This window comes from Callionymus lyra, chromosome 1 (assembly GCF_982586985.1).
Source record: "Callionymus lyra chromosome 1, fCalLyr1.hap1.1, whole genome shotgun sequence".
In the NCBI taxonomy this organism is placed as follows: Eukaryota; Metazoa; Chordata; class Actinopteri; order Syngnathiformes; family Callionymidae; genus Callionymus; species Callionymus lyra.
The window spans coordinates 14,875,343-14,902,968 of record NC_141818.1 but is presented as its reverse complement, the minus strand read 5'-3'; the positions used below and the strand labels follow the sequence as shown (position 1 = coordinate 14,902,968).

Here is a 27,626-nt window from a genome sequence, read left to right as displayed (position 1 = left end):
TTCTGTGAGGACGTTCACAAATCAGAAATACACAGAAAAAATAAATCATTATTTCCTTTGCATACTTCCAATGGTTAATCCTTTTCTACTGTAATTAGATACTAAATATTTATAATATATAATAATTGATGAGCAAAATTTACTTCAAAAAAATATTTTTGCGTTACGAAAATGTATTTTCTGTTTTCATAAGATGAAACTGCTAATATTTAGCATCCAAAGCATCAACAAGAATCAGATGATTAACTTTAAACTTTCTCTTTCTCTTTAAAATGTACAGAAGGAAAAATGGTGGGAAAAATGTCAGTTAAATTTGACTGGTAGGACTTGTGTCTTGTTTTTACTGAACTGTCTGTTCTACACGTGACTTAAAATGATTGTATCAGGATCATTTAATTAGAAAAATAATCTTGTAACAAAGCTTTACATGTAAAGTATACATTTTGGCTCTTTTTTCTGTAGCACAATTTAAGAAATTTGACAATATTTTTGGGAATATTTGGCTCCTTCCGAGAAGAGAATCATCTATAATCGTGTACAACTCGCATCGAAATACTGACAAAAGAAAAAGTATGGAATACAAGTTAGCAGTCACAGTAGCAGCATGATGCTAACACCTTTCCATGCTGTTAAAATCAAAATACAGTCAAATGTATCACATTTTCTGAAAGTTACATCTACAAGTATTTGAACCTGTGGTTCCTAAATGAATGAAACCACAATACACACAATAAAAGTCTATAAAACCCTAAGAAGTGCTTTAATTTTTATGTGCATTATGCTAGCTGGACAAGCTAACGCACACCCATGCCTTCTTCTCACTGGCTTCTCTTTGTCTTTTCCAGGAAGTGGTCTCAACATCAGCGACAACGAGTCCATGCCGGGCAGTCACGATGGAGGAAGCGTCACCAACTCCCAAATTGTGGAGTTGAGAAGAATCCCCATCGCCGACACACACTTGTAACCACTTCACCTCAACTGACAGAAAAGGACGTTATTTTTATAAAAAAAAATATTTTGTTTTTCTTTTGCACTAAAAACCTTTTTTTTTTTTTTTTAAAAATAGAAACATTTGTATGTAGACGTTTGATACGATTTTTACTGTTTTTATATAAAACTGTCCAAATGTTTTACTAAATTAATGTAGTTGATGGAGCCGTCTTTAAATGTGTATATTATGATTTGTATTCTTGTGTAGTTGACGGACTCTGGTGTATCTGCTGCTGATAGACGTGTATGATGTTGATGATAAACCAGTTTGCAACTGCACAGTGGACCTTCTTGTTCTGTTTGAAGAGTTCATGGGTGGGGTGGGGGGTTGCTGATGGTTATGTGAGACAGACCCTGTTGAGGTCAGAGGTCAGAGGCACATGAAGGTTTTTGCATAATGGAATCCAAAAGCTCAGAAGCTCAAAGTTGCATTTTTAAAAAGTGCTTTAGTTTAAATCTGCTTTTGCTTTTGCTTCGAGTCCGTTTTTCGCGATTAAACCACGGCCGTTATCTTCTTGGAATCGTCCACCGACTCGACCTCTGCACCGACCTTCGACCTCTGCCTATCACCAGCCGAACTTGCAAACTTGTCTGTGACTTTTATTGCTCGTGAAAGAAACGAAAAGGAAAAGCGGCTCAGATCAGATCAAGACTGGAGTCCATTCGTCGACGCCACTGCAGGGGCAGCAGAGATAATGACTATATTTCACTTCCTGCTGATACTGCAACCTCAAAGAAGAAAAACAACATTAATAAGATTTCTATTTAGGGCAACTTTGAGATTTATATTTTAAAAAACATATATATATATATATATATATATATATCATCTAAACAATCTGCTGGACAGCATCTTTGTTTAGACTCTTTGCATATATATATATATATATATATATATATATATATATATTCACACACGCATATAATTATCATTACGGATTGTTGGATTAGTTTAACAATGTATGCAAACTTAAGCTTCTACGTATGTGAGACACAACCAATGTTAGCTTAGCATTTCATCATTTGATGAAAACCTTTTTTCTGTTTAGTTGTTTGTTACTTCAAGTTGTTCATTATGACTTTAAAATATGTTAAGCTAATAGCAATGTTAGCTTTTTTGCTCGTAACATAGCATAACATATTTTGGGTACTTTCTCTAGTTTCATAAACCAACAGCCTTTTTTTTAATGAAGTATAGATATATTTATTGATATAATTTAGTACTTTATTAGTTGCTTACTTACTTTAAATGCACATTCTTACAAACAAAATACTTTTAAAACATTTTCCGACCAAAAATACAAGGTTATCCGCCCTCTCAGTTTCATCTACTGGTCATTGCTGGTAATTTAATGCTCTTGAAAAGTTACTTTTCAAATGATTAAAAGATTTACAGTGTACTTAAGTCGTAAATGTATATCTAGTTCATATCATAAAAACTTAAATTGCTGTGTAATATGTTTTGGCAATGAGCTCTGTTTGTAAACACGTTTTAATCTGTTAATATCGTTTTATCAGATATGTTTTATCAGACTTTATTACAAGTTGATATCGATTGCAGGTATTCATTGACAGCTGTTGTATCCTCGATCCTCTCGATAAACGTCCACCTGCAGCTTCAGAACCTGCTCACGGCACGTTGAGTTAAGAGTGTCTCACGTTGCATAACAATCTTATCTCACCTTGCAGGTCAGCTGTGTCTCATAACGTCCACAGGTGAACCCAATAAAATCAGGATCGAGATAAGAAGGCTGATAAGCGGGTTGCGTGGACCAACATCTGTCAGCTGATGAAGACAACCTTCGTCGTCTAAGTGAGTGTTTGGCAATTTATGGCCTGACTGGAGCAGATGCGTGCGGGCAAGGTTGGGAATAAATACACGACTGTCAACGCTCGACATAACCATAAACAGACAATGTGGATTTATTATTATTTTGATGTTCAAGTGTATTTGTTTTTAATTCAAAAATATAGTGTTTTTTTTGGATCAGGAAACAAAACAATTTGAAGAAAATAATATGATGAGAATATATATTTTTTTAAAAAACATTAACATATTTTTTGAAGATATGTCTTTACATTGGACTGTAATTAATTTGTTGTTGTTGTATTTTTACCCCACCTTTGTGCAAGCACCAGGTAGCGAACCTGTTCTAAAATTAGAAATAGTTGTTAAATAATAGTTTTTCTTAATCTTATATTATTTGGTTGTCGGTTCCACACTGGTTAAATCATTGTTAATAATTGTTAACAACCAAAAACATGATTGCAAACCTTGTGTCCTTGAATTGGCCTCTCTTTGTCAAAAAAGTTTGTTGACCCCTTCTTTAAATTATAATTTTAAATTTAAATAGGTGTATCTTTCTTTTTTTTCTGTCTATCCCTGCAATGGCTTGGCTAGGAACTGGGGGAAAGAAACTACAAAGAACTACAAGAAAGACATTTCTATTTTATTTTATTTAAAGGGCCAAATTTACAACAAAGTTTACATTTTAACATTTTTTCTAGAGAAAAGAAACATGAATGAGAGGGGGGTGAAAAAAAAAGTTGAGCAGAGGCAGAAACCTTGAGCAGAACCAGCCTTGGACTGAGGGAAGGAGAGAGAAGGGAAAACATAATTTAACAAAATAATAAAATATATATGTTTTTGGGAGTTTGTTAATTAGAATTCTTATAGGGTTTAAAGCAGAATTAGTTTATGTTTCAAGCAATTATTTTAAATATTTTGGACAATTAAGAAACTTAGTTGGAGTCGGTTCCTCTCAAATTAAAATCTTCAACTTTGATGCAACATCAAGGTTGCTCGTGCAAATGTTATTAGCTGAACTTTGCGAGTCCTGCTCTGATAATGAACTGGTAGATGGTAATGTCGGCCTCACTGATTTAAAAAGAGCGCTGTGGTACTTGACAGGAGGTTTAATGTTTTGGAAAAGTGAGCTAAGGCTTGTTAAACAGAGCAGAGTGAAGTCTGGAAGCGGCGAGACAATTACTGCTTTGATGTATCGAGTGGCAGGAAAGTTCTGGACATTCAACCAGTCTTTCAAAAAAAAAAAAAAAAGCAGCCTTTAAGCGTCTCGGTGATTTACTGGCTGGCACAGGCGGGTCTCAGAGATACCATAAAAACAGTTTGTTAAATGATCCGTCTGATCCCACAGCTGCAGGATGATTTGTGCTGAGCAGTGAAGGTGATGAATCTGGAAAAAGAGACATCATCGTTTGTTCTTCTTCTTCTGAGCCACTAATACACATTTTGTCCTCGGACCAATAAAACGATGACGTTGCAGTTTGTAAAGAATCATCTCAGCCTTTTCAGGCACGACAATAGAGAGAATAATCAGATTAGCTCTGTTTTGGTAACACAAGTCTGAGAGGATTACATGATTCAATGATGGGCGTGAGCACCTGAAACGTGATAATGTCATCGCCCTGATTGGTTTCTTTCAATATCACCTGAAAGGAAAAAAATCACTCTTTTCACTGAATTATACAACATACAAAAAAGTGACCCAGTTTTGTAGGATTATTCCATGGAAATTCTCCAGCATTTGTACAATGTATTCACGTACTGACTCTTTCAAGATACATCTTAAGACGTTTTTATTTGTTCAGGCTTTTCCTTGATTTTCTGGAACTCCTGTTGTGTTATCAGTTTATCTTTCCCTTTAAAGTATATACTTTATTGAATGTTGTTTTGATTGTTTAAGCGCTTTGTGACCCTGGTCTGGAAAAAATAAAAAATACTTACTTATGTACTTACGTGTTATGGTGAATAGTACATATCTAGACGCTCTAGACGCTTCAATAAATCCTTTTTTTTTCTCCTGAACCAACAGCTTCTACATGGGATCTTTAGGTTTCTCCTTCCCTTTGTTTGTTGATAGAATAAAATAGTGTTAATCCACCAAATTACTAAATGTGTAGTTAAAATCTAAGAAGGAATTGTATAGTTACAGTGGCCCAAATATGTCATCCTTTCAAGATTATATTATCTAACCACATTTTCTTCACACATATACATTATAATGTATTAAATCACTGACAAATATTTACTTATAATTACAACAACATCTTGTTTTTGTATAAATCACAAAACCGTATATAACTCAATCTGAGACTTAAATAAATGACGCACCATTCCAAGTCAATTGTCCAAGTCACCGTAATCAGGTTTGCTTTGCAACAAATACAAACACATGTGATGTAAACATCCTCGAGGAAAATCCCATTCATTTAATATTGAAAAAAAACAACCTTTTAAGTCTCAGTCTTGCCACAAATTGAGTTGGTCGCTGATTTAACCATCTGTGACGTCCGAATCATTAACTCAACTCCAGGTATAATTTGACCCTCAGACAAGAATAACCTTCTTTGTTCCGACGAAACTTGCTCGGATCAGAACGCACTGACTGCCTGCATTCTTCACCTGCTTACATAAAACACAGAGAAGCTTTTCAGTGTTTGATAGCAAACCAAGAATAGTTTATTGCTTCTGGTCCAGACTGCTGAGTAAGCAGCTCCGTCTTCATTCACAAGCTCCGAAATCAGGAGTTCAAGTATGTGTGGGTCGCCCTGCTTCGCAAGTGTGAATCTGTGTATTACGCACATGACGTTTGTACTCCAACTGCATTCCTCATCTTCCTGAGAGTTTTCTCTGAAAACATCAGAGCGAGGGAAGAAGAACATGCAAGTCAGCAGATGAGCCGAGAGACACGTACTGTAGTAGCAGAACTCGTCTGTACAGCATATGGGAGTCAGTGGCAGGAAATGAATGAACGCTAAAAGGTCATGATCTGAAAAAAAAAAAGTCTTCCCTCCTTCTTCTCTCTCATTGAGACATTTTAGCTGACTTTGCATTTCCGTGATGTTTCTTTTCTTCATTATTTAAAGTCGACGACAGCCTGGATGCACACGCTGGCGTTGTGTTTGAAGGTCAAGGTCAGTCCAGGAATCTAACAAATACTTCAGCAGTTTTCAATCAACCCTGAAAGTGTGACAGCACCGTAGCGTTCGTAGTCAATGAATGGTCTGTTTTCCTAACACACCGGATTATAAGGCGCATTGAGCAAAACAAAAAAGTCAGTATTAACTTAATAAAACTCATAATAACTTTCAATCTCGTTCAGTTGTAACACTTGTTTTTTTAAGTTCATTCCTCGTCTACAGTTCACTTAAAATTTTCATCTCCAGAGTTTAATAATTGGAGAGTCACCCTGTCTTGAATGTGTTCACCTTCCATCAACCACTGCTTCCACGTAGTTCGCACTTTAACTTTAAACGCCTGTTGACACCGATATTTGGCGACTGGAGTTCTTTTAATCCACCTGGAATGATGGCAAGGGTGTTGGTGTTCACGTTGTTAGTGTTCACGTTGTTAGTGTTAACGTTGTTAGTGTTCACGTTGTTAGTGTTCACGTTGTTAGTGTTCACGTTGTTGGTGTTCACGTTGTTAGTGTTCACGTTGTTAGTGTTAACGTTGTTAGTGTTCACGTTGTTAGTGTTCACGTTGTTAGTGTTCACGTTGTTGGTGTTCACGTTGTTAGTGTTCACGTTGTTAGTGTTCACGTTGTTAGTGTTCACGTTGTTAGTGTTCACGTTGTTAGTGTTCACGTTGTTAGTGTTCACGTTGTTGGTGTTCACGTTGTTAGTGTTCACGTTGTTAGTGTTCACGTTGTTAGTGTTCACGTTGTTAGTGATCATGTTGTTAGTGTTCATGTTGTTAGTGTTCACGTTGTTAGTGTTCACGTTGTTAGTGTTCACGTTGTTGGTGTTCACGTTGTTAGTGTTCACGTTGTTAGTGTTCACGTTGTTGGTGTTCACGTTGTTAGTGTTCACGTTGTTAGTGTTCACGTTGTTAGTGTTCACGTTGTTGGTGTTCACGTTGTTAGTGATCATGTTGTTAGTGTTCACGTTGTTAGTGTTCACGTTGTTGGTGTTCACGTTGTTGGTGTTCACGTTGTTAGTGTTCACGTTGTTAGTGTTCAGGTTGTTAGTGTTCACGTTGTTAGTGTTCACGTTGTTAGTGTTCCAGCGTTAGTGTTCACGTTGTTGGTGTTCACGTTGTTAGTGTTCACGTTGTTAGTGTTCACGTTGTTAGTGTTCACGTTGTTAGTGTTCCAGCGTTAGTGTTCACGTTGTTGGTGTTCACGTTGTTAGTGTTCACGTTGTTAGTGTTCACGTTGTTAGTGTTCACGTTGTTGGTGTTCACGTTGTTAGTGTTCACGTTGTTAGTGTTCACGTTGTTGGTGTTCACGTTGTTAGTGTTCACGTTGTTAGTGTTCACGTTGTTAGTGTTCACGTTGTTGGTGTTCACGTTGTTAGTGTTCACGTTGTTAGTGTTCACGTTGTTAGTGTTCACGTTGTTAGTGTTCCAGCGTTAGTGTTCACGTTGTTGGTGTTCACGTTGTTAGTGTTCATGTTGTTAGTGTTCACGTTGTTAGTGTTCACGTTGTTAGTGTTCACGTTGTTAGTGTTCACGTTGTTGGTGTTCACGTTGTTAGTGTTCACGTTGTTGGTGTTCACGTTGTTGGTGTTCACGTTGTTGGTGTTCACGTTGTTAGTGTTCACGTTGTTGGTGTTCACGACGTTGGTGTTCATGTTGTTGGTGTTCACGTTGTTTGTGTTCACGTTGTTAGTGTTCACGTTGTTAGTGTTCACGTTGTTAGTGTTCACGACGTTGGTGTTCACGTTGTTAGTGTTCACGTTGTTAGTGTTCATGTTGTTGGTGGTCATGACGTTGGTGTTCACGTTGTTAGTGTTCACGTTGTTAGTGTTCACGACTTTCGTGTTCACGTTGTTAGTGTTCACGTTGTTAGTGTTCACGACTTTTGTGTTCACGTTGTTAGTGTTCACGTTGTTAGTGTTCACGTTGTTAGTGTTCACGACGTTGGTGTTCACGTTGTTAGCGTTCACGTTGTTAGCGTTCACGTTGTTAGTGTTCACGTTGTTAGTGTTCACGTTGTTAGTGTCCACGTTGTTAGTGTTCACGTTGTTAGTGTTCACGTTGTTAGTGTTCATGTTGTTAGTGTTCACGTTGTTAGTGTTCACGACTTTCGTGTTCACGTTGTTAGTGTTCACGACGTTCGTGTTTACATTGTTGGTGTTCATGTTGCTCGTGTTTATGTTGTTGGTGTTCACGTTTACGTTGTTGGTGTTCACATTGTTAGTGTTCATTATGTTCGTGTTCACGTTGTCGGTGTTCATGTTGCTCGCGTACACGTTCGTGTTCACGTTGTTCATGTTTTTGTTGTCGGCATTCATGTTGTAAGTGTTCACAATGTTGGTGTTTACGACGTTCATGTTCACGTTGTTGCTGTTCACGTTGTTGGTGTTGTAAGTTACTGTATGTATTACTCCGCAAGTCTCCTGACTACGGTAGCCATAATGCACTGTGTTTTACCAAACTCATACTAAAACTTTTTACAGAGCCTTTTATGTGCCGTGTACCGCACAAACAAGCATCAACGTTAGTAAGTGAAACCTGAATGAATCCATATATACAGCACCTCGGATTATTACTCTTTTTTTGCACCTTAAAGTCAGTTCTACACATGGATTCATCATTTTGACCTATTGAACTTGATCTTCCTCCATGCTTCTCTGTATTGTTCTTCTTAGAGCAACATGTTAACATGAGTGAATCTGGGTTCCGTGTGTGAGTGTGTGAGTGTGTGAGTGTGTGTACTCTATAGGATACTCTGGGTGCATGAAAGTCGACACTGGAAGCACCAAGCCTTCTGGAATGTTTTTCAGCCCGACCTGTGGCCGAAATAGTCGTCACGTTTAGGCAAACAATTTGTTTTGCTGAAAGCCTAAACATGTGCAAGTTTATTTAGACTTCAATTTTTCAACAAAAAAAAATGTAAACTTTATATATTTTGTGTTATATCAGGGTTAAGGTGACCCAGAGGCCCGAAAACAAATGTATTTTTGGTATCCCTTATGTTGTATCTGGGTCAAGGTGAACAACCTCCCTGGCTTCCGGAAATACACATGCATTGGCAGATAACACCAGGGTTAACAACATTTTAACACAACAGCGCCAACATCATACGTCAAGCTAAACGTAGTTTGGGTTTCTCCAACCACTTTACTTTACGAGAAGCATACAAATTGTTGCTTAACTTCCTGGTGGTTTCCCCGACCACCATCTAAAAATATGTAATACACTTTCCGCTTTCAAATGAAGAGCATTGCATCTTCCTTGTAATCCTTTGTTATTAAGGTCGTACTTGTTACTGTTCAAAACGCAGAAAGAGGAAGGATCTTGCTGGGAAAAGACAGATTCAGTTTCACTGTCCTTTAGCCGGAAAAGAAAAATGGGCAGTGCATCGAGGCGGTAGAATTTGCATTTGTTATCAACCATCTATTCAAAAAATATGTGTCTGTTGACGTCAGTTCAACGAAACTTCTTGTTTCCTGTTTCAAAAGATAAAATAAATCTTCAGAATTACAGTCATGTGAAATGGGAGGACTTAAGAGATTTTAAACCTGGTCCACTCTGACCCCCAAAAAAGAAGTTTTGACGCCGGTGCAAAGTGACCGTTAAAGGTCAAGATGTGGTCGACCTACTTTCCCTGCACTCGTGTGCACTAAGAAAGTGTTTGTGGGTCAAATACTTTGTTGTGAAACACGTGTGTGTGCACATGAAGACGCATCAAGTATTTCAAAGCTGCCAGTTATGTGTGCAGAGGTCAGGGGCCAGTTAAGAACTTAATAACTGAACCACCCCCCCCCCCCCCACACACACACTTCCATCTTTACCCCCTCCAGCTTCAGCAGGCTGACACCAGTTGTTGTTTATCAGTGTGTGTGAGCTAAACCAAACGCACTGGCCGGACTATTATAAGACAGAATCTCATCTCCAGACTCTGATAAAGATGTTTTAAAGGACAACAAGCCTTGATTCCCGTAATGTTGGTCGAGACCTTTTTTCCCAAAATCCAATTCAAAGGAAACCCTCGAACTCTGGAGGGAAAAACGTCTCTGAAAGTGACAATAGAAGGAGTCATGTGATGACCTCAGCAGACAGAAATTCATTTTCAACATCATGACGGACGTAAGAGTCATCATCTCAGCCCACTTGATGAGCCACCAGACTCAGCTAGTTGGATCCGGCGCAGAATGACCAAACGCAGGAGAACCGGCCCAAACAGGCTGCGACTGCTTTTGCTGCACAATATGTGCTGTTGTTGTACTCCGGCGATAAAAATGTCAAACTCAAAAAGGAGGACGGAGCTGCGGGGATGAGTCAGGAACAGAAGAGCCGCTGTGATGAGAGGAAGCTCTCACACAAAGATCCAAGCAGATTCCACAAATAGGTCAATGGAAGCATTTAGAAGTCTGGATCAAACCTCCTAGTTTGTTGCAAAAACACGCAGACAGGGTCAGGAAGGTGAGCTGGACACGGGAGAAGGAAAGACTCCGTCTGAAGCCGATCATGATTCAACACTATGGCCGTCGTCAGAAATTCTTGCACGGGGTCCAGAAGTCGCAGAAGCCAACAGGATTCACAGATATGATTTATTACCAGGATTAAAGGGGAGCATTTTGTTGATCAGAGATATACCAACCTCATGTAAAAAGTGCCTCTGGTCACGTGTTCTGTCGCCCGCCACCCAAAATAGCATGCGGCGATCTTATAGCGTCTCTCGGGTAATTCAGCTACTTATAAACATGAAGACATGTTTGTAAACAGATTGTTAATCCGTTAAAAGCGGAGCCTTTTAAATGAGTTACTTTAATGAACCACAAAAGGTTTATTACACGAATGAAAACATGTTACAACATATATGGAAGTATAACAAACGGTTGAATTTAACATAACTAATGTTGAAAGATTTAAAAAAAATTTATATTGAATTCAAAAGGCTACAAATATAAAAATATTGAATTCATAAAACTTTTTTTTTAATTATTGGGATGAGAATGTCAAACTCTATTTGTACGAATAAATAACAGAAGCCTTTTTTATATTGAATATAAAAATGTTGGCACTATTATACCAACATGTTAATATTGCGTTTAAAAGGCTGCGGATAAAAACATTTTTTTAATTTGGAACATTTATTTTGGAATTATTGAAAGTAGAACTCTATTTGTAAAAAAAAAATCCATTCATTTTGAAAATGTTTTTAAAACAACAAAATAAATCTACCTGTGATGCTACAATTTGTTGAATTCAATTATTCATTAAAAACGAATCAAACCTTCCATTAAAATAAAAATTGGAATTACATTTTGAAAAAAAACAAATAATAATTAAATGTTTTAAAAAACAGAACATTCAAAATGTTAATACTCAACCAGTCAATGTTCTGATGGCAACGATATACTTCTATATTTACTTTATAATGAATAATATTCCCATTCTTTAAATGTTTCATTCATGAGCTTCAGAGGCATGTTGATCACGTGCATGTCTTGTTCTTGTACATGTATTCAGTCTAATTTCTTTTCTCATCGCGATCACGGATCGGAAGATGATCTGTACTTTTTATGCGACACATTCCAGACCCAGAGTTCACACCAGCCAAGATCGCAGACTCTCGCTCGCAGGGAAACCACTGCCAAGCACTGACTCAGGGGGGATGAAACCAGATAGACTCTCTTTTTTTTCTTTTTTTTTAATAGCAGTCACGCTACACGCTTAAATGAATCACAGAACCAGTGCAGACCAGACTGGACCGCCTTGAGTCTTTGAGGGATTTAGGAGGGAGGAATTCTCTGCTCTCAAGTCAAGCCCCTGGTGTTAAAAGATGTATGGCTGGAGCGACCACGTGGCAGACAGGATGTGTGGAGTCATGTGTAGCATGAAGGGGGAGGAGTCTGCTGGAGGTGTGGTCCTTTTCTTTTGTTCTTATTGGCCTATTATCGTCAGCTGGACACAAACCTGCTGGAAAGAAGAGACGATTAAAGACACAGGAGAAGCAGTTTTGCTCTTCAAATAAGGCCTCGGTGGACTTAAGGATAAGGATAAATAAAGACAATTGCGAGATGCTACATCCGTACTATAAGAGCCTTAAGAGTAGACATGATATCAGTTAATCCCAAGATAACTTTGTCACTTGAACCTTTGCTTTGTATCCTTAAAACGTCTCCTTCTCCTGAAAAATGTTTTTTTAATCTGTTTATGGCTTTAACTGTTTGTTGTTTGTAATGTTGTATGAGTTGGTGCATAGTTTTTAAATTATATTTAATCACTTTTCAATAATAAGATAAACCCTTGCTTTTGCTACAGCCTGCTGACTAAATAGATATAGCTGACGTTTTTTAAAAGAATAGGGACAAAAAAATAAAATAACATGCCACCATTGAATCCATTAACTTAAAGACTTCTGGCTTATCTTTTATTAGCACTGATTATTTAAATATTTTTAATATCTGTTTGCGTTAATCAAGTTGAACAGGTCAAAATGATGTCAATGTCTATAACTGACCTTAGCCCGTAATTATTAAAAACTTCTGGGTGTGTGTATCTGAAGTTTGACTCTTCTTGTGATGAATATCTAACAGTTTAGTACGTTAAACTCTACTTATCACTCGTTAAGATCTTAGTTTTTCCCCTCTTTTCTCTCTTTCTTTGTCTTTTGCATGGGTAATGTTCTTCAATTCTTTGAAAAGAAAATACTTTTAAAATTGATTTTAATATTAAATCGCAAACAACTCATGTTATGGCATAATAACACATGTTTTGGTATTTTATGATATATTAAATATGCAATTATATTTCCTTTAGTTACTTTAAATAAATGACGTGTAGCGTGGGTTTAATCCGGGCACTCCGGTTTCCTCCCACAGTCCAAAAACATACAGAGGTTGATTGAGAACTTTGGTAAATTGTCCGTAGATACGAGTGTGTGTGAATGGTTGTCTGTCTTTGTGTGCCCTGCGACACACTGGCGTCCTGTCCAGGGTGTCCCCTGCCTCTCGCCCTATGATACTGGGATAGGCTCCAGTCTCCCCGCGACCCCGACCCTGGGATAAAGCGGTAGAAAATGAGCGAATAACATTCACAAAAATGAAATAATAATGAATGGACCACATTAATTCTAAAGCTTATTTTAATTTTATTTTTGAAACTCTTGTCCCTTCTTTCTTTTGGCTAGACGGCCCCTCATACTGCACACTACATAATGTGGCCCCTGAAGAAAAGCACTGCCCACCACTGTAACACAGACAAAACAGATTTGATGTGAGTCTGCCGAGGACGTCTGGCTGTTTCGTAACACTATTCCTCCTCTATCTTCAATCGCATCATCATTTCAGCAGGTACCACTTAGTTATGATTCATATCGTCTGAGGTTTTCGTCAACATGTCATTTAAATTCAGACAAGGTGACCAGAGAGGGTGAGCGTTTGTGGGCGAGTGTGTTGTTTACCCACCTGCTCGTTTCTGCACCGTCAGCTCTGGTGGAGCACCTGGTTTGTTTGTTACCTTTCGGTGCATAAGCAGCAGGGGGAAAAACCCTGATCCGCGTCCAGATGAGACGAGGGGGAAAACTGTGGAAACCGGAGACACGGTCAGCGCTGCAAGATCTGGCAACGAGTGGGAAACCTGTCAACGGGGCTCAGACGACATGAAGAAGTAGTGTTAACGAGTCGGTGCTGCGTGTGCAGAGGAAAACACATCTCAAACCCCACGCAGCTTCTGATAATGTGATATCGACACGTGAGGCTCGACCTGCTGATCTCTGTCTAGGGTTTTGATCAGGTGGGACGACCCAGGGTCAGGGTGAATGTCACTTCATGCGATGTCTAATAAACAACTCCCGCAGACTATATTGAGCCGGAGAGCAAAGGAGTTTTTCTTTACGAGTTCCTGTAATGCAACATGGTGTCGACAGATATACCTTTACTTGTAAATATTTTTGACTCGACTCACCTTGAAGTACCTCATGCTGAACAATATTGACGCTCGTGCTAACTTGTCAATATGTTTCTGTATATGCAAGCGTTCCTGTGTTCAAATGGTGGTCATGAAGATTTGTTTTTAATCATTAAAACTTCAAAAGATTGCAGTACTTTTATGATGGACTGGTGACCTGTCCAGGGAGTCTCCTGCCCCAGATAACTGGAATAGCCTTCAGACCAAAAGGAAGACAGGCATGGATAAATATAATGAAACTAATTTCCAAAAAAAAAGGCTGGGTTGCTAAAGGATATAGCTATAGTTTGGGAAACTTGGGAATACTACCAAAAGGCATTGAAAAAATGTATTTATTGAAATAATACATTATAATCTTGGAGGCTCAATGTATCTTAATGATCTCTGTGTTTGTCCATCTTTATTAAACACTCACTAAACATCATTTTATCCTCGAGTTTGAGTGTCAAGACTCCAGGAAGCAAAGTTCTATTTTCCATCCACAATAGTTCTTGAATTTAAACAGTTGTTTCATAAAATGTATGCCTTGTTTTAGGAAGTAGTTATAATAATTGTATTTTTTTCTATTTAAAGTGGTAATTCGTATGATTAAAATATAAAAGAGTATAGTAAACAAGTTAAGTTTAGAGACGAACTGTGTTTAGACTTGATCAAACAGTTTGATCAAATGTTTGTCAAAGGGATCAGTTCATGACCAAAGATTTGTTTGTCACATTTCACCAACCTCATGAGCAACAACACGATCCTTAACAACAAGGTCATCTCTCATCTGGTGAACTCGTTTCATAGACCTTTTATTTCCACTTCTATTAGTGGGACGTTATGTGAACTTCATTTCTATTGACAGTTATAATGAGTGTGGTTACATGAATAACTACTGACATGTGAAGTGCTCTTAGTAGTTTAAACAAACTTTGAGGCATAACAAAAAACAAAAAAATAAATAAAGCGGTTTTAGTTAAACTGATACTAAACTACTTTGTCACTGTGGCGCCTCTAAATCATATTAATTTGAATTAATATTTTAGTTTTTGCCATTTTAAGCACTAGATTTCAAGGAAAATGTAGTGTTTTTTGTCAATTAATCTTGGATTTCCTGTAGAGTTGGAGAAAATTGGGTACATTTTCTTATATACTTATATGAGGGGAACAAACTTGTGATGGATGGTTCATTAAACTAAGATTTCTGGCCGTTATAATTAACCCGGCAGTGGTAGATGAGTGCGTATAATTTACCTGGAAAGAATGTGAGTCTAGTAAAGCAGATCAGAAGGTCTGGCCCTTTGGATTTAAAGGTGTAAGGTGACAGCGAGGAGTTACTTCCAATGCTCGAGTCTGGATGCGACCAGACCGGACCCGCCCCGGCCACCCCGGCCACAGGCCCCTCTGCACCTGTTGTTTTTCAGTAGTGAGACACCGAGGTCAGTGAGAAGATGGGGTGAGGGATGAGGGAGAGAGGAGGAGGTAGGCGGGTGAGGAGGATCTCTGTGACTCAGTAGAATGTGAGCAGGCCTGGTGTTAGAGCCGGTGGGGGGGGGGGGGGGGGGGGGGGGGTCGATTATGAGTCAGCTATGGGCTAAAAAAGGAAAGTGAGCAAGTTCCACGGAGGAACCGGAGGGTAAAAAAAGACAAGTGGTGAAACAGCACTCCTGAGTCTGGACAGTCGGCGAGAGAGGAGGGAAGCTGCAGAAGGACACCTTGCATAATCACAATCTCTGCTCGCCCCCGAATCTGGCGACGTCATGCTTCCCCCCCTACGTATTCCTTTCCTCTCTGTGACTTTCACTTGTTGCACTTTTGGTGGTTTTTCTACAGTTGTTTGTTTTTCCAGGTCACTAAAACCATTTTAGACACTCGCCGTTATGGAGCTAATCCACGTGTGATATAACAGCGAAGGCACTTTTACTTGAGAGGGTCGTTACCATTCCTGCACCGCGGCTCAGAATAGACGGAGGCAACGATGTCACTCGACGCGGTCGAAATATCTGCGGCCGACTTCCACGCTTTTGATCCGCCACGTTCACCTCGCCAACGCAAGGAGTGTTTTCTGCTTCTCTTTTTAAAATTAATTTTTATATCAAATAATGAAAATACCCAAGTTCTCTGTTGAGTTAAACAAACCATAGATTTACATGATTTACTCACTTATATCTCAAGCTTTTATCTGCAATCCAGCAGAAGACGTTACACCTCCATCATTGCGTTAGTGTAAGAAGAGAAAATAGACACATTATGCCGTGTAACACTTTCCCCAAAGGAATTTCCCACTTCTCTTGCCAATCTTGACGCTCACGCTCTTCACATCTTGTGCATATAATCTGTACGGAGACGTATTATGGAGCATATTTTAAACGTCACAGAGCACTTGGAAATAGTGCTTGAAACGTTTCCTTTCCGTGTGAACCTTTGCCAGCGTTTCAGTGCCAGTCGACTGAGCAGCAACGACACTAATGGTTATAGTTCGATTTTCTTTCTTTATTTACCATAAACTTCTTGTCCCAGGGGAAACACTGATGTAAAATAATAACTACAACTCCTTAAAATGACATTTTTGATTTAGCTTAGCAGGAACGTTAGCGGTATCTCTGGATCCAACCTTGGACATTTAGGTTTTAAACTAAAAAAAAGCGTTGCCCAGGGTTTTTTATAAGCTACAAAACTGCAAAATAATTTTCAAATGAAAAATGTAAACGCCTTCTAATATAGTTTTGAACATTGTATTCCCCCTTTAACATGCACGCTTGGACATCAGAGGTTGCTAGCATTGTATTTAGTTTGTGACAGAATCCGGAAAAAAAAAACTGAAGGACCTGCAACTTTTAAAAAGGCTGTTTCTAGCTAAATATTTGAACCACAGAGCTGTAATTTAGTTTAAAACAATCCTTGAAATGAGAAAAGGTCTTGTCACACTGCACTAATAATAAGGCAGTGGTTATCGTAGCGTTTTTTGGGCTTCGCGGAAAAATACAGTCAAAAATGATAGACAGGGCAGTTTATGAAGGTCATTTTGAGCCCCTGTAGAACCTGTGAAAGAACCAAGCTGACTCAAATGGTCTTTTTTAGATAAAGATTATTATGATTTTTTAAATTTATTTTATTGTTTTATCTACTCAACAATGACCTTGCACTTAATCCTTCATACTAGGAGTGTCCGAACTACTTTCAAAAAGAGCCACATTGGATAACATAGGAACGACCTAGGGGCCAAATGAGAACAGACATTGTACCAAAACCTCTCTTTAGAAAGTTGAAAATATAAATCCATGTGTTCAGTTCAACCAAAACCATGAAAAACTTCTCAAAAAAATTAGCATCGACAGGTTTGTCCTGTTTAGGCGGATGACGATAAAGTTTATATTTTTGCATTTTAAAAATGTTGTGTATTTGAGACACTCTTGTTGAATAATACTGTCTACAAAAAGAACTGCTTAAGGTTCGCAAATGGACCCGTCTGTACTATGAACTGTACTATGAGCATACATGCTTTGTACTGTAATTACCAAAATACTTCAGGACTTTAAGATAACAAGCTTAATTTAAACCTGACTGACTTGATTGAAGACGTGCATGAACCCTGGAAGGAGAATTCTACCCACGCCGGGACAGTTATGGGAGGAATGGCGGTCCTGGCATGGGGACATTGCACTGTCACTACTATCAAGTTCATGTCTGTGCTAAACGTGGACTGCAACAACAGTCCGTGCAGCTCCGGGTCGGGATATTAAAAGACACTTTCAATCAGCGCTGACTTTTCTCATTTAGCCCCGGCCTCGCTAAATGTCCTGCTGTTCGCCGCGGCTTAAAAAAAAAATACATCGGTTATGCGGCGCGGTAAATGTTGCTCATCAACCAGGTGCGAACAGACACGCGGCCGAGATTAGAAAAGGAATCTGAAATGTGTCTTTCCCAGAAGGTCCCACGGCTTTTAAAGACGACGGGTCACAGAGACACGTTTTCCAACCAGCTGGTGGGTCCAACGCACGCACACCACGGCCTAGAAATCAAAAAGATTTTTTACTAAAAACAGCTTTACAGGAAAGAAATAACCCCTTTGTAAATAAACAGAATCCTTGAAACTGGAGTATACCAGCTGCTTAGTGGGAAAAAAAGGCCATTGAAAAGAAAAAGAAAAGCCCTCCCCTCCCTCCTCTACTGCTTCTCCACATTCAATCTTTTCTGTGACGCAGCTGAGCTTACAACACTTGTGATGTAAGAGGCCTCCCATCCATCTCAATTGATTAAGTACTTTTATTTTCCATTTGCCTCCTTTTTTTACGCTTGAACTTGCATCTTGTGTTTCATTGATCCTAAAAAAAACTGAGCTGAATATCTGGATTAAAATATCAAAACTGATTTACAATAAAAAAAAAAGAGCTTTAATGTTCTAGGGATGGCTTTGTTTAAGGTGGTTTGTTTTTGTAAATGGTGGTGGACACTCCGGTTTCCTCCCACAGAAACATACAGGTCAATTGATTACGTTGATATTTAGTCTGCAAGTTACCAATATGTTTTGCCACAATGGCGATGTTCATGGTGTTATAAAAGGTTAGTTTTGTACTTCATTTTATATTTAAATTTACTCTGCTAGATTTTGCATTTTGGTGGCTACATCCAGATGAAAGTTTTTTTGGAAAACCTGAGGATGGGAAAGTGAATAAGCAGCATGTTACCAATTTCTTTTTGTTCTTTGTAGGCTTCAGTTTTACTTTAATAAGAAATTAATTTTTCTTTATTTTGAGTTTCTTCCTGTTCATGCTTAAAGGCCAAGGACCAAAAGCCCTGAAAACAAATGTGTTTGTGGTATCCCTTGTGTTGTCTCTGCATCAAGGTGACCCAAAGGCCCTGAAAACAGCTGTGTTTGTGGTATCCCTTGTGTTGTCTCTGAGTTAAGGTGACCCAAAGGCCCTGAAAACAAATGTGTTTGTGGTATCCCTTGTGTTGTCTCTTGGTCAAGGTGACCCAAAGGCCTGAAAACAAATGTGTTTGTGGTATCCCTTGTGTTGTCTCTGCTTCAAGGTGACCCAAAGGCCCCGAAAACAAATGTGTTTGTGGTATCCCTTGTGTTGTCTCTGCTACAAGGTGACCCAAAAGCCCTGAAAACAAATGTGTTTGTGGTATTCCTTTTGTTGTCTCTGGGTCAAGGTGACCCAAAGGCCCTGAAAACAAATGGGTTTGTGGTATCCCTTGTGTTGTCTCTGGTTCAAGGTGACCCAAAGGCCCTGGAAAAAATGATTTTGTGGTATCCCTTTTGTGGTCTCTGGGTCAAGGTGACCAAAACGCCCTGAAAACAACTGTGTTTGTGGTATCCCTTATTTTGTCTCTGGGTAAAGGTGACCCAAGGCCCTGTAAACAAATGTGTTTGTGGTATCCCTTGTGTTTTCTCTCGGTCAAGGTGACCCGAAGGCTCTGGATACAAATGTGTTTTTGGTATCCCTTGGGTTGTCTCTGGGTCAACTTGACCCTGGGATAACACAAGGGCTAATGAATAAAACTACATAATAAACTAAGTTAAATTCTATTTTTTTTGTAGATAATTGCATCACAAGGTTGGGTCGTTCCATATTTCACATATTTTTGGGGAAAAAAAACAAATGAATAAACTTTGTGGTCCCTTATTAAACGCTTGATGAGTTGGTTTTGTGTCATCCCTGACTAAACGGAGAGAGCTTCACTGAGCATGTGAGCTAATGATGACTTTACAGTAGCAGATTCAGTCAATGATTACACAAACCCTGCAGAGGTTAACTTACAAATGATTTATCATCTTTTAAACACTCCTGACTCAGCGCTTTCTGAAGTGCTCTATAGGGTCGCTGTTAAAAAAACAAAAAAAACGTAAGCGTGCTGACCATCACTTTTGGATCATGTCCCCCCATGTGAATGTTTATCGTTTCATGGAATGTGTCGGCTCCGGCCGAGCGGAGCGTGTGAGCGAGTGTCTATTATGTCACAGTGATGATGTGGCAGCACATGTTAAGGGGGCCTCGGTCCATAACCTAAAACCTCTGGATCACAAGGGCTTCTGGGTCGTTGGATTAGCATTGTGGGGAAAACAGCTGAGGCCTGCATAGTGTCAGCACTCGCTGCTCATATACAACTCAATCTAAACTCACCCACAATAATCCTCTCCTCCTCTTTTTTTTTGCAACCGGCCCGGGTCAGACACCCACAAAAGCCAAACCAAAGTCAAAAGAAGAGCAAAGGGGGGGACCAGAGGGGGGGCAAAGAAACTGAAGTGCATCGTCATAACTGCTGACTCATCAGGGATACACACATAAATGAGTCACCAAAAAAAAAAAATCTGATGCTGCTAATCTAGCCTGGATTACAATAGATTACCTTATTCTCAGATTAGTTACGCAACTGTAACAGTACACCGTCCATTCACATCAGCAGTTGATCGAATGTGCTGAGCTCATGAAGGCCAGCAGCCCCATAGTTTCCACACACACCCAAAACAAAAAATCAATGGTTGTACAATCAGGTTGACGTAGTAGAGGAGAGTGAAATTGATCGCTTACAAAATGCATTCATGAATATATAAAATGGGTCAGACTTTCCCTCCAATGAGGACGGATAGTAAATTGTAAGTTAAATATAATATATATGTGAAATTGTTTCCATCTTTTGCATTCCCAAGGATCAATTACACATTTTGCTGCCACAATACCACCAATATATAATGTCTTTGTCATTTATTATTCCTCAATTACAGAAAAAGTTCTATCATCTAGCAATAAAAATCATAATAAAATTGGTTTTGAAGATGACAAAATAAGCTCCGCTTGTGTGTAACAAAACACAATATGTGAAGCTTCATTTATAAATCCAAATAAAACATTTAATGAACAATAAAGTAAAAATGGTTCCCCTAACTTGGTATGTTACACATAGTCACCTAAAGGGGCGCTGTTGCACATCTTGATGATTTTAACTTTTACATCAGATTAAAAAAAAAAAAGGAAATCAAATTATTTAACATTGTTGATATTTGTGTTTAGTAATGATCTGATTGAGCTCCATGTGTGCGAGAAAAGACCAGACAACATTCATAATAATTTTAAACAAAACAGATGTTTATTCAAATCAAAAAAAAAGGAAGAGCTAGACAAAAAGAAGTTAAAATCATTCAGAACACTGTATATTCATAGAATATCCATACACTGTCATGATTAACAGACAAAAAAAAAAGAAGGTCATAACATACAAATGGAGAAAGAAGAAGAAGAAAAAATAATCTGAGCGATATTGCACTTTCTTTTCTAAAATGTCATTTACTTCTGAACATTTCAGTTCCTGTCTTCAACAAAACAGGAGTTTAGCTTAGTTTTGACATTGGACAAATCGGCGGCCCCATGCAAACGGACTATGGAATTCACCAACCTGAAACAAATACGAGCTTATTTATTTGCGTAGAGCTTGCTTGGCTGTTCCTAAAAAAACAAACGGAAACTGCAGAGAAGTAAGAGGAGAGAGGTTTACTGCTGAGAGCGCCGTTTGTCCGCACCCCCACGTTTAACTAAATCTTTGTCAGAGGAGGGGGGGGGGGGTTGATCAACAGCTGCTACCACCAGAACCAGAGGGCGACTGCAGAGGTCAGGAGGGCAGACTCAGTAATGCTGCTCATCAAACTAAGAAGTTAACTCGGCCTCGGGATAGAAAAACGCAAAAATGAAAACTGAAATTTTAAGTTTCAATCCCCCTTTCCCTTTTTTGTCCTATTGAACGAACATGGAGGAAATAAAAACGTGAACAAACGTGAACGGTCTAGAAAGTTGTTTTCTTTAGTCAAGGCCACTAAGATAAGACCACTTTTATGATCTTAAGTCTTTGTTTTTTTTCAGAAATTAGTCGCCGGCTGGATCTCCATAAGAGCGTCGATGCACAAACACACATACAAAAAAAAAAAAAAGGTGTCAGCTAAATGTAAACTTAAAAAAAAAAAAAGGACAAAAATAATGAGCAATTCTCCTACAATATTAGTACTTTACGCAGCCCAGACCTTCACCATTGAATGCTTCTTTTAAAAAGTGCTGTTCTTTTTTTTTTTTTTCTCTTTGGGGTTTTCTTAAACTCCTGTTCAGGTGGTCTATTGTGTTGACTGAGTTAGAAAACCAATGTATTACTCAGGTCCAACCTACTTCTACTTGTTCTGACCACGGTGAACAGAAGTTTAACAAAGTTCCCAAGCTTCTCATTTAGGCTGGATCAGTGCCTTAACTTTAGTTATTTTTATTTTATTTTATTACAAGCATTCTGGCTTCACTGGTCTGGCAACTATTGGGCTGGGTTAAGTGTAGCACAGTAGAAAGGGAATGTATTTTACCTCTAAAAAAACAACTAAAACTTGCCATTGTTATTTACCGACATTTTGGTAACTTCATTCAGCAGTGCAATACAAAAAAAACTCCAACATTTTGGCAAGTGAAAAGCCCACCTGAGACTTTTCTTTGGGGCACTCCGAGCCATCTCTAAAATTAAGGGCTGCAGGCAACTTTAGCGGGCGTTTATGTGCCACATATTCATCATTCTTTCATTCGTCACACTTTGCTTTCGGTTAATTGAGTGGAAAACACTCCAGAGCTTCATAAAAAAAAAAAAGGAAGAAGGCAACAAACTAGTTAGGGGTCAGAAGCAGGAACAAAAAAAAAAAAAGCATTTAAAGAAGAAGGGAAGCCACACTCGGATCAAAGCGGTCATATAGAGCATCCAGGCGACAATAGTGTGCTGTTGTTGGTTACGTCAAAGTCTTGTAAAGAACATTTCTCAAATGAAAATAAAAATCAGTGCATTGTTCTTGTCTTTTTTTTTTTCAGTCTCCCCGACTGCTGCTCTCTGTGTAAAGGTTAAGCTCGCAGTCTTGGTCTGGGGCACGACGACAGACCTTTTTTTTTTTTTTAGTGATTTCTCATTTCAACAGAGCCACACAAAACAATAACAAAAATGTGCAAAAAAAAAAAAAAAAAAGAAAATCCCAAATGAGGCAGGAGGACCCAAAGTCTTTGCTCTGTTGGTGACAGAAGTCCTGTCATCCCATTTGCTTGAGCGATTCTGCTGAAGTTTCAGACATGATGACTCATGTCTTCTGTGGGAGGAGCCATGTCCTTATGTGCCGTGGGTGCGAGAGAAGGAGCTTGGCATGCAGATCCTCTGCTGTTCTTCCTCGCCACCAAGATGGTAATTATCTGCAGGTCTTGTTACTACTTGTAGGTTATTTTGTAGTTATGTTTTGTCTGCATTATTCCACACAGAAAACGTCAAACTTCCAGGACTGTGGTTTTTCTGTCTCTGAAAGGAGGCAGGAACAGCTTTGCTCCGCCCCCAACGCGACACGGTCCTAGTCTTTGTTGGTTGGGAGAAGACTTTTGTTTTTCTCTGGCTGTCAACAGTGCTTCTCAAACACTGTTGTTGGAGAGAAACAAACAAGCTTCGCACGGATTTCTTCGAGATCCCCAGGTCAAGTCAGGAGAGTGGAAGTGACGAGCTCAGCGTGACGGACAGGTGTCCAGCCGGCGCTCCTCTGTGCGGCCGGCGTGATCGGGGTTTGGATCGATCTGCAAAAAGCGAAAAAAAACATCGATTAGCACAAGAACGAGAGGAAAGTCGATACACTTGATCATCGCTATACGTTTTCCCCGATATTCAACAGCAATGTATTGATATTTTAATTTATATTTAATTTTTATGGTTTTATGATTTCAGGAGGTCTCCTTCGCGAAAATGTTTAAACATGTGTCAGAAGTGGGATTCTTGCACAACCGACTTGACATTGACCCATATATTGTAAACCCAAAGAGACGTTTTTTTTTTAACATTCTCATCATTTCTTCAGGTGTACGTGGCTATCCCATATAGTTTTGTAGGCTTTATATTTTTAAAGAAGTAGTATGAAATAAAACACTTAATATTTTTATTTACAATACCCCATGCACCAAAGGACATTAGGAAATCCCAGCAATGACTGAGGACGAGAGGATACAATCGACTCCAGCAGCTTTAAAAGCTAATGTTTTGGCCATTTTTTTGGTTTCAAAAGAAATTACGACTTTGTCAAGAGTCATGTGGTCTGTAAAAAGTACTCGGACAATACTACTTGGAAAATATATCATTGTTCCTACAGTATCACAATATGTCGCGATATATGGTATTTTTGTTGCCCCTGTATTGTATCGCCACATATTTTGCTAATACACACTTAAAACTCTACGAGGGAATCAACTGGTCAAGAGGTCACTGCTCACCTCGGAGTACAGAGGCGGAGGCTGGAAGCGGAACTCGTGAATGTAGGCGAAAAGAGGTCCGTTGAGGTCATCGCGGGCTCCTGGCGTGTCCAGGCTGCTCTGCCTCTGCTCCTCCGTCACGATCTCAGCATAGCTCGGAGGAGCTGCAGACGAAAACAAAAAGATTGTTAACGTCTATAAAGCCATATTGAAATAAGATTTTTTTTATTTTTTTTTTAATCCGTTACCTTCAGGCCTCTCAGGTAAGCCCATGCCCAGCCAGCTCATGCTGCACTGGCTGCTTACACTCGATGTGCGAGAACCGAAGGGGTGTAGGGGGATGGTTCCGATGACTAAAGGCAGGGTGAGTGACAGGTTTATTGCCCCTGGGATGTCAACGTACACCTGAAGAAATAATGAGAATGTTAAAAAACAGGCTCTTTGGGTTGTCAATATATGGGTCAATGTCAAGTCGGTTGTGCAAGAAAGCTGTCTGCTGCTAGAGTAAGGAGGTTATAAGCAGGGCAGGTGCTACCTTAGGTATTCTGGGCTAATGCTCTTAGCTGGATGCAGAGGTAGCACCTGGTACGCCCACATAATGAAAGTGCCTCCCATCTGGGTCAGTCGTCAGCAGGTAATTCAAGGATAAAAAAATAAAAAAAAGATGACGAGCCAGTGATGCCGACTCACCATGAGGGAGTATTCCACCCGGATGATGCTGCAGTCCAGGATGGAGGGCGACACCGGCGGGATCTTCAGCATCTTGCCGCTCCACGTCTCCGTCTTGCCGGACGACAGGGATTCCCCTCGCAGGTTGGCCACCAGCTGCTTGACCTCCTTCATCTTCCCTTTGGCGTAGAAAGTCTGGGTTTGGTAGATGGCCGCCTTGGGCACCACCATGCGGGACGAGCAGTTCTCGATCTCGGCGAAGATTTGGATCGATTCCCCTGTTAGGAGCAGAGTTTGAAGTTGAGCGGCCGGCACGTTTAATGATTGACACCTCGCCGATCAATACAACGATCGGCAGGATGTTTTCTAAGAAACCAGTCCTCACCTGGTGTGTATCCCTTCCTTTCGATTTTGGCACTTAGGGAGATTGGACCTGAGGTGCAGAACCAGCAGCAAAGAGTTTTGTCCTTCGTGCCAGCCTGTGGAGACTGCAAAAGAAAAAAGATACTTCAGAAACTCTCTCTTTTATCACTTTGACCTCGTTGTCAAAAACACACACCAGCAGTAATGGAGTGTTGATGTCGATGTGCTCGAAGACCGTAAATTCCTTCTTGGTCTTCATGGGCAGGAGCCAGGGTCTGTGGAGCTCGGCCTTCACCCAGTAGCGAACGCTGCCGTGCTTCCCTTCGAACGAGGTAGCGAGAGGACTGCAGAATAAAATGTAAAAAAAAGTATAAATAAATGACATCACCACAGTGACGTGAATTATTTTATTTATAAAAAGTCACTCACGTCTGTGGAAGCTCCAGGCTGAACTCGTACTCGTGTCTTCCCGAGTGGATAGTGGTGAGTCCTTCCTCTGAGTTGTCATCGTCTGAAACACAACGAGGACAATATTTTAAAACACTGTCCAAACATTTGATTCTTGAAGATGTTTTGACGGGTAAATATAATTATCAGACCCCATTTTTTATTTAAATAAACCTGCTCAAAGCAGAACTAAATCCTAATATACATGCATTGAAATCCCCCCAATTCCATCCTCATCAGACAACCGCTTTTCAGGGGTCAAATTTTTTAAAAATTGTCAAAAACTTCTTCTGGTTCAGATGTTAAATAAGGCGACGGTCGTGCCAGCTCAGCAAACCCTCGCCCACAGCGAGCAGACGTGTGGTAAACAAGTGCAGAGCTGTCAGTCACACTGCAGACTCCAGCAGGAGGAGACCGGCCTAAACCGGTGCGAGCAGCTTCAGCAGCCGCGCTGCTCTCATTAAGTATTCAGCGAGTCTCTCTCCCGCGAGCCTCCACTACAGCTGTTGACGACGATACACTCCATTATTATTATCATTTCATCGTCGTTACCTTGGAACGATTATTTATTCGCTTTTTTAATGCGGCGTTTAAAACAACCATTTAGACATGATATACGTTATCGATTAATCGCCGGACTTTAATACGGTTTAATTCATAGAAAACAGGTGCGATATTGAATGGCATCATCATATAGTGTTAATAATGTATTAAAAAGGAAAAACGTATAATATTAAATTAATTTAAACTAAATTTTTAAATTGTTAAATAACAATGCATAATTCCTATGTACGCATGCATAAGATAAAAAAAATTAAAAATTAAATTAAAAAATGGTTTTAACTTTGATTCGGGAGTGCGGAAGCTTGGCTCGCAAAAGTTGCAGAAATGTCTGCAAAAAGAGTGACGTCAGCGACCACACATGAGCACCTCAGCCAATCGCCGTCCGCGAGAGGCGGGGCTTCGGCTCCCCCTAACTTCCCCGCCCACTCTCGGTCCAGTTTTCTGAACAGGATTGAACCGCTTTGAACAATGGGTGGAAACTTCACAAGAGTCACAAAGAAAGCGTTTATTTCGAGGTTAAATCGGGCGATTTTGGTCAAAAAAAGCTCACAGCACACAAGCCAAGGCTTTGGTCGATCTCCCCGTGTGTCTAAAATTATTCGAATGGATGTTTTTCGTCCGAAAAACAACTAAAAAACAACCCATGGCTCACGCTGTCATTCATTCTGACAGCTTCGGTTTGCTAACCACAAAGTCATCGGCTAATGTCATTTAGCGAGTTTATTCCACGACAACTGTAAACGCGGTCATACTAGTTCCACGTTGGGGTTTTCATTCAACATTTTAAATAAAAAAAATGAGCATCTTAAAACTTCCTTTACCTCTCTCGTGGCCGATCAGAACATCCTTGTGGTTCAGGTACTCCACTTCCTCCGTGTAGTTCTGCGTGTAGGCGGTGTTGGAGCCCGCGTTCCTCGACTCCGTCCAGCGAACTTTGGCGAACCCCTTGGCGTGGATCTTCAGGGACTTCGCCCGGATCTCCCCGGTCACCTCGACCACCACCCTCCCTGAGACGCAGTCCCCGCTGGAGAAGACGGGGACGTTGCTGTCGTTGAGACAGTCGAAGCTCACGGTGAAGCTCTTCACCTTCCCGAGCACCATGATGATGGAGGAGGAGAAGGGAGCTAGTGATGTAAAAAACGTAAAAAAAATACTTTCATAAGGAGAAAATATTTAAAATAAAAAAGAGGCAGGTGGTGGACACTGATCGGGATCTGCCCTGCCCGGCAGCAGGAGGCACGATCAGTGGCTTCTTCTGGAGCAGCTCATGGAGATGTGTGGCTGAATAACAGCAGAGGATGCTGTTACCGCTCCTCGGATGGTCTCCAGTCAAAGACAAGGGGAAACCTGGCTGCGACGCTCACTTTAAGCGACGGGCTGCTGGGAAAAACAAGCCGCTGCGCATGCGCGACCCAGGCCCCCACTACTTCCCCCGCAAGCCTCTGCTGGAACAAGACTGTGGCACCGAGCCAGACGAGAACTTCACTTCC

General features: G+C 39.9%; 2 protein-coding genes across 2 annotated transcripts in view; one reads left to right on the top strand and one right to left on the bottom strand.

The window, feature by feature from the left end:
• adgrv1 (adhesion G protein-coupled receptor V1) overlaps window positions 1-1,053 on the top strand; it is a 90,110-nt gene extending 89,057 nt beyond the window's left edge. The window contains exon 94 of the mRNA XM_087794698.1: window positions 846-1,053. Within this exon, the coding sequence (XP_087650824.1) occupies window positions 846-964 (119 nt within the window). The 3' untranslated portion in view covers window positions 965-1,053. The remainder of the gene's footprint in view (window positions 1-845) is intronic.
• A 20,074-nt stretch (window positions 1,054-21,127) lies between these two features.
• On the bottom strand, window positions 21,128-27,460 carry arrdc3a (arrestin domain containing 3a). Its single transcript, XM_087794668.1, has 8 exons — window positions 26,958-27,460; window positions 25,555-25,636; window positions 25,322-25,469; window positions 25,148-25,250; window positions 24,784-25,040; window positions 24,342-24,498; window positions 24,115-24,257; window positions 21,128-23,427 (listed from the first exon to the last, which is right to left on the bottom strand). The coding sequence occupies exons 1-8, from the start codon at window positions 27,235-27,237 to the stop codon at window positions 23,359-23,361; spliced, it is 1,239 nt and encodes a 412-aa protein (XP_087650794.1). The 5' UTR covers window positions 27,238-27,460; the 3' UTR covers window positions 21,128-23,358.
• Between the last annotated feature and the right edge of the window lie 166 nt (window positions 27,461-27,626).

Coding starts and splice junctions, on each gene's coding strand:
- arrdc3a (XM_087794668.1), bottom strand. CDS start 27,237: ATGGTGCTCGGGAAGGTGAAGAGCTTCACCGTGAGCTTCGACTGTCTC. Junction 25,470..25,554: donor AGCCTGGAGCTTCCACAGAC/GTGAGTGACTTT, acceptor TTTATTCTGCAG/TCCTCTCGCTACCTCGTTCG. Junction 25,251..25,321: donor TCAACACTCCATTACTGCTG/GTGTGTGTTTTT, acceptor TTTCTTTTGCAG/TCTCCACAGGCTGGCACGAA.